General features: G+C 40.0%; 1 protein-coding gene across 1 annotated transcript; it reads left to right on the top strand.

Moving 5' to 3' along the window:
• Window positions 1–653: 653 nt before the first annotated feature.
• LOC139714131 (L-asparaginase-like) lies at window positions 654–11,805 on the top strand. Its single transcript, XM_071625853.1, has 6 exons — window positions 654–729; window positions 1,366–1,441; window positions 2,868–3,204; window positions 8,304–8,430; window positions 9,792–9,904; window positions 11,656–11,805. Exons 1-6 carry the CDS (start codon window positions 654–656, stop codon window positions 11,803–11,805), a joined length of 879 nt encoding a protein of 292 aa, XP_071481954.1.
• Window positions 11,806–12,176: the final 371 nt, after the last annotated feature.

The following is a 12,176-nucleotide window of genomic DNA, read 5'->3' on the forward strand; positions in this document are numbered from 1 at the left end:
GGTTGTGTTGTGGCTGTCTGCCACAGCCCAGCACACAGGCACCCACATTATTTTCTCTTGATGCTGTCCCTATGACAGTCTTGTTGGTGTTTTCTCTTTCTGTTCTCTTTGTTGTGGGTTTATGTGTGCACGCATTCTTGTCTAGATGCACTTGCGTGCGTGCAGTGTGTGCATGTGTGTGTAAGTGATTACGTTTGACTTTTTTTTTTCCTGGGGATCTACCCGTACAATTAAGCATCTGCTTTTCTATGGTTTCCCCGCACATAATCTTAATTATCCAATATGAGTGTGACATACTCTACACTGATTTAAATCCATTTTGTATCATGAAATATTATTTAAAGTCTGCATACACTGAATTTTCAAATCATCTGTTACTAGCCATTGATCTTTAGATGTATGTCACAAATGTGACATGTGTGGAACTTAATAAATGAAATGAAATGAAATAAATAAAATGAAATGAATGAAATGTTATTTTAATTGAATCTGTGTATATTAAAAAGATCGCAAGAGTTACAGAGTATTGAGATAGTCGACGTAAAATTAACCACCTTTATCATTCAAATAGTATCTTTAATTGATATTTTGTTTTAAACAGTAAGTTTACGAGGCGTAATATTGGGATGACTGCCGCAGTGAACAGTGTAACCATGGAAACCAAAGAAACTCCTAAGATTCTTGTCATCTACACTGGTGGAACGATTGGGATGAAGAAAGTGAATGGAGGTGAGTCAATAGGAAGCACTCTTTTCTTAGTACATTATAATTATCTCCTTCTTTTTTTCTCCCTCCCTCCTTCCCTCTCATCTCTCTCTCCCTCTCTCTCTCTCTCTCTCTCTCTCCCTCTCTCTCTCTCTCCCACTCTCTCTTTAACTGTGCCGCTCTGGAAGAAGTAGCCATCGGACGTAGCGTTAGTTTAATGTTTTTAATGCCATCAGCTTTCGACATCTTGACGGGTCTCCTTCAGGGCATTTGGAAATCAACATAACGAAAAGCAACCAACTGTAATAAAACTTGAACAAAATCATGATAAAGCAAAAACAGCGATATTACATAGATTAGCATGCACTCCAACACCAACAGCAATCTGATATGAATTAACATGCACGGCGGTATTAGCAGTGAAACATGAATATGGCGTTTGCAATGCAATATATCAATTACATAGATGTATGCATGCATACATGTGTGTGTGTGTGTGTGTGTGTGTGTGTGTGTATGTGTGTATGTGTGTGTGTGTGTGTGTGTATGTGTGTGTGTTTGTGTGTGTGTTTGTAGATGCAGTCGTACAGATGTCCTTGACTAAATGAATATTTCTCCTCCGTGTTTGCAGTCTTGGTGCCAGTGAAACACTATTGCCAGACTTCATTAGCAAAACGCCCACAGTGTACGGCAAGCCAGCGGACAGTATCGAGGGCCTCAGCACTTTTGATCTCATGTAATTACCCTCAATACCTCAACCGATACCTGATTGGGATGTCAATGTCATTACAAAAAGGGCTGATATTTTTCGATCTTTTCAGACAATAAATAGAGGATATCTAATACTAATCTGCATACCATGGATTCGATAAATTGAACTTCACTTTGGCTGTGTCTATAGTCATCCTATCTTAAAGGACAAGTCCACCTTCATATACATAAGGATTGAGAGAATGCAGCAATATTAGTAGAACACATCAGTGAAAGTTTGAGGAAAATTGGACAATCCGTTCAAAAGTTACGAATATTTTAAGTATCTGCGCAGTCACTGCTGGAAGAGAAGACTACTACAGTATATGATGTCACATGCGTACAACTATATAAGGAAAATAAAGAGAGAATTTCACAAAACTTTACTTTTTGAATAAAGTGCACAGTTCTTTGACTTGCTACTGACGTATGTTAAGGGTAATATTATTCCCCCTGCCTTCTGAAAGAGAGAAGTTGAGTGTTCTTTTGTTATGCGAGAAAAATGGAAATATGTTGAATTTTCTTTATTCTTTCTTTATATCGTTGTACTAATGTGACATCACAAGCTATAGTAGTCTTTTCATCCAGCCGTGACTGAGCAGAAACTTCAAAAATTCATAACTTTTTAACGGATTGTCCGATTTTGCTCAAACTCTCACTGGTGTGTTCTACGAATATAGCTGCATTCACTCAACCCACATGTCTATGAAGGTGAACTTGTCCTTTAACTTACCTCTCCCTGAACTCTTTCCGAGTCAAGATAACACAATAATCACAGTGAGGTAAATACATATATTGCATTCTAATCAAAGATGTAATGTGCATTGCCGGAAATAATTTCGTTATGACTGATAACTTAATGACGATTCAATTAATGATGATTATAAAACATTGGCATTATTATCACCATTAACAGCTATTGGGGAAGCACTTTTACGAATGACTTCTGTAGAGCCTAACCGACAGATGTTTCTGACCGTTTAAGATGCCAATAGTGTGGATGCTGCACTTTACGAATTCGACAACCAAGAGTCATACAGCCCATGAACTCGACACTAGGCAAACGATTTAAAGGCCCATGATTCCGCCACTAGGCACTGACAAGGTCCACGAGTCCGACACTATAAGGCAAACAAAGCCCACGAGACCGACACATTAAACCCGGTGATGTAATGTCGAACTCGTTGGCCCATTTTTGCCTGTAGTATCGAACTCGTGTGCCTTGCTTGCCTATAATGTTGGACCCATGGGTCGAGATGACTCGTGGGCTATATGACTCATGGACTCTCGTGGGCTGTATGACTCGTGGATGTCCGTCTCGTGGGATAACCCCAATAATGTAAACTTGTCAAGGTCTTGTGGAGATTACGTCATAATGCTTAAACTCTTCACCGTTGTGATGGTATCCATAGAAACCAGGATGGCAGCCACATTCTCTACAGCATGTTGGAGTGGGAGACTATCAAGGACTCGAGTAACATCGCCGCCGCGGACTGGGTGCACATGGCAGAGGATATCCTACGATACTACACCGTCTTCAACGGGTTCGTGATCCTACACGGCACGGACACGATGGCCTACACGGCGTCGGCTCTGTCTTTCATGCTCGACAACCTCTCCAAGCCTGTTGTCATCACTGGCTCGCAGATTCCGCTATCCGAGTTCCGCAGCGATGGAGAGAACAACATGTTGGGCGCCCTTGCCATGGCCAGCTACTCTCGGCCTGAGGATGGCTTGGTGATAGCTGAGGTAAGGAGAACACGAAAGGTGGTCATAATCATTGATACAGAATACATTTAAGAACACTTCATTACACCAGCTTAAAAAAAATGATCTCAATCTATACTTAATCATATACCGTTTTTCAAACAAAATCTGAAGACAAGATAATGAAGGAAAGTATGAACTTATATTGCCCAACCCGATCACACACTCGGTAAAGTGCTAGTCTTTTATTTGAAAGATATTCTGTGTAATTTCCTCCTTTCATTAAAGACCCTGTAAGGGATACCACGGAGTGAGAAGGCTGGCAAGGCTCAGATTTATTCGAGATTCCCCGTAACGAACTGTATACAGCTTTGCCGCTGATCTCTGTGTAATAGCCAGAGAGCTAGCGACTACTCAATTTACCCCATCAAGCCCAAAAGGTTTGACCCCTCAGAGTTGCTGGGGCCACCCTCCTCAGTAACAAAATGTGCGTCAGCCTGGTCCCGGAGGGCGGGTTGGGCCCCCAGGGACCCCCCCCCCCCCCCCCCCGAAAAGGGCCCTTGGAGGGTGTAATTTACCCCATGGAGCCCATGAACCAAACTTGGTCTAAAAGAATGTCCTATGGGTGTACATCATAAAAATATAAAAACTGACAAAATATCTGGTCGGGGAAGGAGTTGCCAGACTGCTAGTTTGTAGGCACAAACCCTTGCTGGTTGTTCAGGTGTCTGCATCAAGACTACATTTTGCCATAGGCCCTGTACTGTAGCGTCTCCCAACAGTCTGAGGGACAGTGCCAGTTGAGTGCATGTAGTAGTCTTGGCGCAGACTCTGTTACTCCCATCAAAGGTTTGTACCCGCAAACTGCCCAGTATGCCCTGGAACCCAGGGTAGTTTGCAGGCAGAAATTGACCAGGCACAATAGAAAAAAAAAAAAAAAACACACACACACACACGCACATACGCACGTACGCTCACACATTCCTTTTATGTAAAATTTACATACCGGTATACAAAACATGTCACATAGGTTCTACAGCCAGGATATACCGTGCACACAATAAATGTCAGCTCTATAAGAAGTTCATACCATTTGATTGTTTGAATGGATGCTATCAATGGACATTTCAGCAGGGACACTAGAGAAAATTTAAAATTTGTGTGAATTTGTATCATGTTTTACCGGCCCCATCGTCTACTTGTCCTTTACTATGTATTCACCTTATGAGACACAATTGGAGCTTTTCAGAAAATGCTGAAATAAACCTTTCATTGTGAGTACACTTCAATTTCAGACCAACCACAGAAGCACTAAATGCCATTTGTATAACACATTGAAGTAAACGATATCATCATCAGAGCATTGAACATAACTTTGATAAAGTTCATGTTAATAACAGAATGTCGGATACAGCTTGCAGTTTTTCCTTTTCTGACTTTTTTTTTTTGCATTTAAAATGCAAATTCCAATTCTCAATCCATACATGATTCTTTTGAAAATCTTAAAATGAGAATTCTTTTAGGTTTTGGTTGATTAAAAAAACCACCCTTTATGTATTACAAAAAAAAAATCAGAAATAATATCCATCAGTTCTCAAACTCAGTAGTGCATGTCACCTCATTGTTTTGGACAATAATACATCTTTACACATAATTATGGTGTTCTACATAGACTGTGTACATGTATTGCTGAACTTCCTTAAAACATACAGAATGCTGTAATATTTCAGCACTTTTGTAAACTTCTGGGTTCTGGAGATACTTTACCTTAAGTTCCCAGCCCCACACAAACGAAACCCAAATTATGGTGTCACATATTGCAAAGACTGCCATTGACCCTGGTCAGTACACAACAAGTTGAAGCATTGACTATATTTAACTAAGCTCTCTTTAAATATACGTGTAGCATGCAGTAGCTGAAAGTATGAACTTGATCTTGTGTTCTCTTTACATTAGCACTTTTTTCAACACCTTATTTCTGGAGATACACTATCTTCAGTTACGCAGCCCCACACAAACAAAACTCAACTTGTTGTTGTGGTGTCACATACTGCAAAGACTGCCATTGACCCTGGTCAGTACACAACAAGTTGAAGCATTGACTAGCTCCCTTTGAATATACTTGAAGCATGCAGGCTGAGAGTGTGAACTTGATCTAACTTGTGTTCTCTTTACATCAGCAATTTGGCAACTCCTTATTCAGTGACTCCAACTCTCCCGTTTTCGACGGGAGATCTCCCGCCGAAAGCCCATTTTTGCAAAATCTCCCGTTTTCACGCTTGAGATTTGATTTCTCCCGCCCTGGGTCTGTGTCTTCCGGTGGAAATGATTTCTTACTTATTGCTACATCGTATGTTGAAAAAAATAAGCCTTAGATAGCACCACAGAACATCTAGAACCCTAGGAACTTCGCGCTTCGCACACATCAACTTGGAGTCTCCCGCCGTTGCAAGGGGTCTCGGGCGGGAGAATCTCCAGATCAGAAGGTGATTGGGGTTGGAGTCTCTGCTTATTTCTGGAGATACATTATCTTCAGTTCCCCAGCCCCACACAAACAAAACTCAACTTGTGGTGTCACATACTGCAAACATAGTTTATGATTGCCATTAGCCCTGGACATTACTCACCAAGTTGAAACGTCAAATTACCAACTGAATGAAACGCTAGCTTCATCTTCAATTTCCCCTTTAACTATAGCATGCATGCCCAGAGCATGTGCAGTGACTGTTTTTTGTGTTCTCTTTATATCAGCATTTTGGTCAACTACTCATTTATGAGATACTCAGTTGTATACTCCTCCCCCCCCCCCCCCGAAAAAAAAGAAGAAAGAAAATAAAATTGCAGGGAGTCATATACAGCCACAATTTAGTTCATGCTTATGATTTAGTTGCCATTAACTGTGGCAATTACACATCAAGTCATACATCATACTGTATAGTAGACAACGAAGGGTGTTTTTTTTTTTTTTTGCATTATTTGAAAAAACTATTTGTGGCATATACATATTATAATAGATACACTGTATAGGATAAGCAGCCTGTGTGGCCAGTAAAACATGACACAATTTTGTTGCGTCAAGTGTGTTTATACCTATTTTTGTGCATATGTTATTATTGTTCAATAAAAACATTAAAAAAATAAAAAAAAAACATGACACAATTTCACACAAATTTTAAATTCTCTCTAGTGTCCCTGCTGAAATGTCCATTGATAGCATCCATGTAAAATAATCAAAAGGTATGAACTTCTTAAAGTAGGTCTGACATTTATCATGTGCAAGGTATCATGTCTGTATACCCTATATGTGACATTTTTTTTGTATACCGGTATGTATTTACATAAAGGAATGTGTGAGCGTATGTGCCTGCGTGTGTGTGTGTGTGTGTGTGTGTGTGTGTGTGTGTGTGTGTTTGTGTTCTATTGTGCCTGGTCAATTTCTGCCTGCAAACTACCCTGGGTCCCAGGGTATACCGGGTAGTTTGCAGGTACAAACCCTTGTTGGGAGTAACAGAGTCTGCACCAAGACTATACTACATGCACTCAACTGGCACTGTCCCTAGTTTGCAGGCACAAACCCTTGTTGGTCGTAGAGGAGTCTGCGCCAAGACTACTGTATGCACCACTTCGGCACTGCCCCATTGCCCTGTGTTGTAGCTTCTCAAGGCTGCAGTGCAGTGGTACGTGTATTAGTCTTGGCACATGCAGACTCCTATTACGACCAACAAGGGTTTGTGCCTGCAAACTACACTGTCCCTTGGACTGTTGGGAGACGCTACAGTACAGGGCCTATGGCAAAGTGTAGTCTTGACGCAGGCAGCTAAACAACCAGCAAGGGTTTGTGCTATAAACTAGCGGTCTGGCTACCCCTTTCCCGACCAGATTTTTTGTCAGTTTTTTTTTTTTTTTTTTTTTTTTTTTTTTTTTTTTTTTTTTTACCGTGTAATACCGATGAGAGTATGCTTCGATGCACATATCAGCTGTCCGGTGTTCTGTTGTAAACGCGGTGCGCTTAGTCTTTATTCAAGGCAGCGAAAGGAATATCCAAAGGTTATGATGTCCACAGCGCTCAGTCTTTATTCTAGACGGCGAAGGGAATATCCAAAGCGTATGATACAGTGTATATCCTTTTATCTAAAAACAACAACAACAACAAAAGCAATTCCTCGTTAATTTTACCGTATCTTTCAATTATTTATCATTTTCCGACGAAAACGCTACGGTGAAAACGCTGATACCACGCCAATGTCGCTTTATTTCCCTCCAACAATATAAGATAATGCAAAAACAATGTACCGATACACTACGATACATTATAATGAATGATATTGTCAATGAACAGAGTGATTTTTGTTTAAAACTGATGTATTTGTTGATAGGGTAGTATAAAAACAGTATAGATAATCCCTTTTATGAGGAACTTTAGATACGATAACGGTACATTGGTCTAGATAAAGACTAAGCGCACCGCGTGACAGCTGTGGACATCATAACCCTTTGGATATTCCCTTCGCTGCCTTGACTAAAGACTAAGCACACCGCGTTTACAACAGAACACCTGTGGACATACAGAAGGCAGTGCTCTTCTTTGTATAGCGGTTTAGTTTCGATTCAGACGTATAGGGATATAAAAACGAGACCAAATTGGTTAAAAATTCATTTATTATGACTAAGCTACTCATTTGGAAATGTAGCTTGATAAGCATATCTATGCCCGACAAACAAACTGACACCAAAAAGGTTGTGCCACCTCAGATGGTACCAACAACCCATTTTTCGGGTCTTGGCCCATGGATTAGATGGACAGCGAATAAATCGGGCCTCCCGTGAATCCCCACGCTACAGTTTTTTTTTTTAATAAGAATAAAACGTAAGATTATCATATAGTAAAATTATGTCGAACAAAATTCTTCGTAAATCATATCTCTCGGTGATCATAAAAATTTCAGCCTATACATGATCATAGATTTTCCCCCAACATGAAGATGATTTATGATCGAAATTGATTAAAGTATGACAATATATCCCCACCCCAACACCCACCAAGGGAGGTATACGACCATTCTTCCTCCCTCGCGTCACCGTTCAAGTACACTCCGACAAACTCATCAACCACGATGTACGTTACGCCCTCTATCATTCAGGTCACTCTATTTTTTAACGGCAAGTTGATCCGTGGCAACCGAAGTATGAAATTCTCCTGCTGCAGACTAGATGCCTTCAAATCCCCGAATTTCCCGCCACTCGCCTTCGTGGGCACCAACACTCAAGGTGACTACAGGCCCATCAATAAATACACTGTAAAAACATCGGTGTTAGATTTAACACCACGGGTGTTAAATCTAACACCGATCAAACTTCAATAAAGGACCACACCCACAGGTGTTAAAAATGCACTGTGATGGTGTTGAAAAGTGTTCACCTGACACTTTGTGGTCTTAATTTGACACTGTATAATCGTTATTTTGACACTGTACTGGTGTTAATTCAAAAATGACACCACATGGTGTTGATTTGATATTTGTTGGTGTTGATATCAATGGTTTAACACCCGTCCAGCTTCAATAAGAGACCACACCAGCTGGTGTTACTTTGGTGTAAATTTATTTTCACATTTTTTCAAAAATCTAGTATTTTAATGTAAAATTCTTGATCGTCTTGTTTAAATTAAAAATCAACAAAAAGTGCAGTTACTAAGAAACTCTTCAAAAAACAGTTTAAAATTTGGAAATGACACCCGGAGGTGTTAATTTAACACCATAAATGAGCACCGAAAATTTAACACCAGCTCGGTGTTCACTATTTAACACCGGACTTTTTGCAGTGTACTAACAACATCTACTTGAGCTCGTGATTCGAAGTGTACATAATTATCATGTGTACTCATGTAATCAGGATGAAATATTGGGGTTTTGTTGGCGCTTAAAGAAAGTAAGGATATTTAGACCTATATAATACCAAAAGAAAGGGGATATGTTCAAAAAAAACATTTGTATATTCATATTATGTACCAACATTCGTAAATCATGAATGTATTTTTTGTTAAACTTTTACCACTTTTGAATTTCATTCTTGAACAGCAATGTCAATAGCATAGATCTGTACTCCATGGGACAGAATGATACCAAAACGTAGTATTTCCTAAGTTCAAATCAGACAGTACATTGTAAACCAGGGCTACTTGATGAATGATCACTTTGGCACCGTCGTTCATCCTCCATTGTTTAAAGGGGAAGGCTAGTAACTGATCAGTGGGAATCAGTGGAAATGCTGGGAGATGATTGTTCCAATCCTTATGGGATTCATTCAAGAGTTCATTGTATATCTATTGTTGTGTGAAAATTATTTGCTTCAGAATAGTCTCATATTCAAGTAATGTGCAGATTAATGCTCCGTCACTGACCAGGGACGCTAACCTGGAAGCACTAATCTGCACGTTACTTGAATATGAGACCATTCTGAAGAAAATCATTTTCACACAACAATAGAATACAATGAACTCTTGAATGAATCCCATAAGGATTGGAACAATCATCTCCCAGCATTTCCACTGATTCCCACTGATCAGTTACTAGCCTTCCCCTTTAATTCCAATGTGACATCTTTTATTTCGTTCATTCCATCATGGTTAGTGATCTGGACTAATGTCCGTCAACCGAAACCTGGTGAAGAGTTCAGTGTGAAGGCGAACATGACAGCCGAAGTGGATCTCCTTTGGATCTATCCCAACATCACCCTCGACACGGTGAGTTCGGGGAAATAGTCGGTATAATGTCACCCTCGAAACAATGAGTTTGAGACAATAGTCGATAATAACATCACCCTCATTACCACGCCAGAAGGCAATATTAAACAGACTAATCACTGATATCATTCTGTTATGTAGGCGTCACTGTCGCGAAATTGACCAAAGATGAACACAGGATAAAGGAAATGTTCCAATTAGCCACTGATCGTATAAACATTGGGTCATTCGTGAAGGCATCTTAAGCCATCGTATGGATGGTGGAGTTTTTCAGGCTCCTGTAGCAACTTCGTGAGCGGTGGTAAAATCTTCAAATTCATGTAGACATCTCTTTTTCCTTCGTTTGTCCTTCGGATTCACATCTTCGTGTAGCCTTCGTGTGTGGTTCGGGTGCCATCGTGTGACTTTCAGTAGGCGTCGTACTTGCATGCTTCGGCTGCTGATTGGCTTTGACCAAGTTCCGGGTCAACTTCACCCGAAATTGAAAAGTCCATAATAAATATTCGTATTGCCGTCTTGTGTCAATTTTGGGACAGTGTGACTCCACCCTTACCCCGATTTAATGGTTATTCCGCAGACGCAGGGGCGGATCCAGGAATTCTGTAAAGGTGGGGGGGGTGCAACTGATATATCTGGTGCCACTTCCGGGTTTCATTTCATTTTTTTCTTTTTCTTTTATTTTTTTGTTTTGTTTTAAACGATAAATAAAGGGGGCGTGCGCCTCTTGGATCCGCCACTGAGACGTGTATTTTTTTTTTTACACTCTAAAGCCCCACTTAATCTCGACCAGTGGGCTGCGAAGCTCTCGCAGGTGGGCCGCCAAAAATGAAACGAATATTCATATTCAATCTTCCTGGGCCTCAATAAAGTTTGTAGGAGCCAATGTGGGCCTCGGGTTTGAAAAATGTTGAGAAGCGCAGTTCTAAGGGTTCTTCCTAATTTGTTGTTAAAAAACTTAACCTTTAGCGAGTGTGCTCAACGGAAAGTGAAAATCAAAATCAATTGCTTGATGAACGTCTATACAATTGAAAACGTAATTTTGTACGATTGAACATTGAACAGGTGAAGGCACATCTACAGACTGACATCAAGGGCGTTGTGTTGATGACGTACGGCGCGGGGGAACTTTCCATCAGACCGCAAAGACATCTTGAATGCTATCAAAGAGGCCGTTGAGGGCTGGCAAACTGATCGTGAACTGCACCCAGTGTCCTGACGGACAAGTCACACCGGCTTACGAGACCGCCTGAAATATAAGGAGATATCACTATTTTTCTCATTAAACCATAACTGTAGACGGTTTAGTCTGGAAACATTTTTATTATAACTATATTGTTCACATTTCAATATTTAACAATACTTAACATTGATTATACTAGTTCAAATTTTTACATTGCTTGTTTCTATCCCTAACTCACATTTTACAAATATTTTGACGCACTAATGCTGGATTTTTGTTTCATCTGCAAATGGTTCTGCCTTTTAAGATCGGTAGACCACTCACCTAGATGACTACTGAGCAAAGGAGACACTAGTAAACAAAACCTAGAGTTGAGAGCATGACTTTATTTGAGAAATTAATTAGATTTTTTTGTGACTCTGATTTTTTATGCAAGATGAGAAAACCATTGTTATTGTTTTGTACACGTTCTTAAACATGAAATTCGCGTTTACAAGGATCGATCTGAATTTTGTTGATCCGTGAGTTTGCTTATTAAATTTTGTTCGATGTTTTATCTTGGTTTATTAAGGTCCTGATAGAGGCAGGGGTAATCCCCCTCTCTGACATCACACCAGAGGCGGCGCTCACCAAACTTGATTACGTCATCCAAAACTTCACAGGCTCAGAACGCGAGGCTTACCTCAAACGTAGCCTGCGGGGAGAGATGACGGTTCAGTAGTTTGATCATGTATTTCAAGGAGGTTTTAAATTGATTTGATTTGATCTGATCTGATTTCATTGTTCCACATCTAAAACAAAAATAATATGGTAATATCGATTGAACTTTAGACTGGACCAAGCGTCGTAATTACAGAGAATACAAGAGAAGACAATTTTACAAACATGAAATGTGGGGACCTACTAAAAAAGCAGAGCTTGTAATGTATAGATCCCTAGATGAAAATGTTGGTCTTGTTAAACAAACAACCTAGTAACAACAATTATGAAAGAAAGGAAATAAACGTAAAGGAAAAGAGAGCAAAATGAGCAAGAAAAACAAATAAAATACATCAGAACAGAACGAATTAGCCACCTGTAATACGCTTGCAA

The sequence above is a fragment of the Diadema antillarum genome, unplaced genomic scaffold, assembly GCF_040938485.1.
Source record: "Diadema antillarum isolate AM-2024a unplaced genomic scaffold, OU_Dant_1.0 seq00002169_RagTag, whole genome shotgun sequence".
Lineage (NCBI taxonomy): Eukaryota > Metazoa > Echinodermata > Echinoidea > Diadematoida > Diadematidae > Diadema > Diadema antillarum.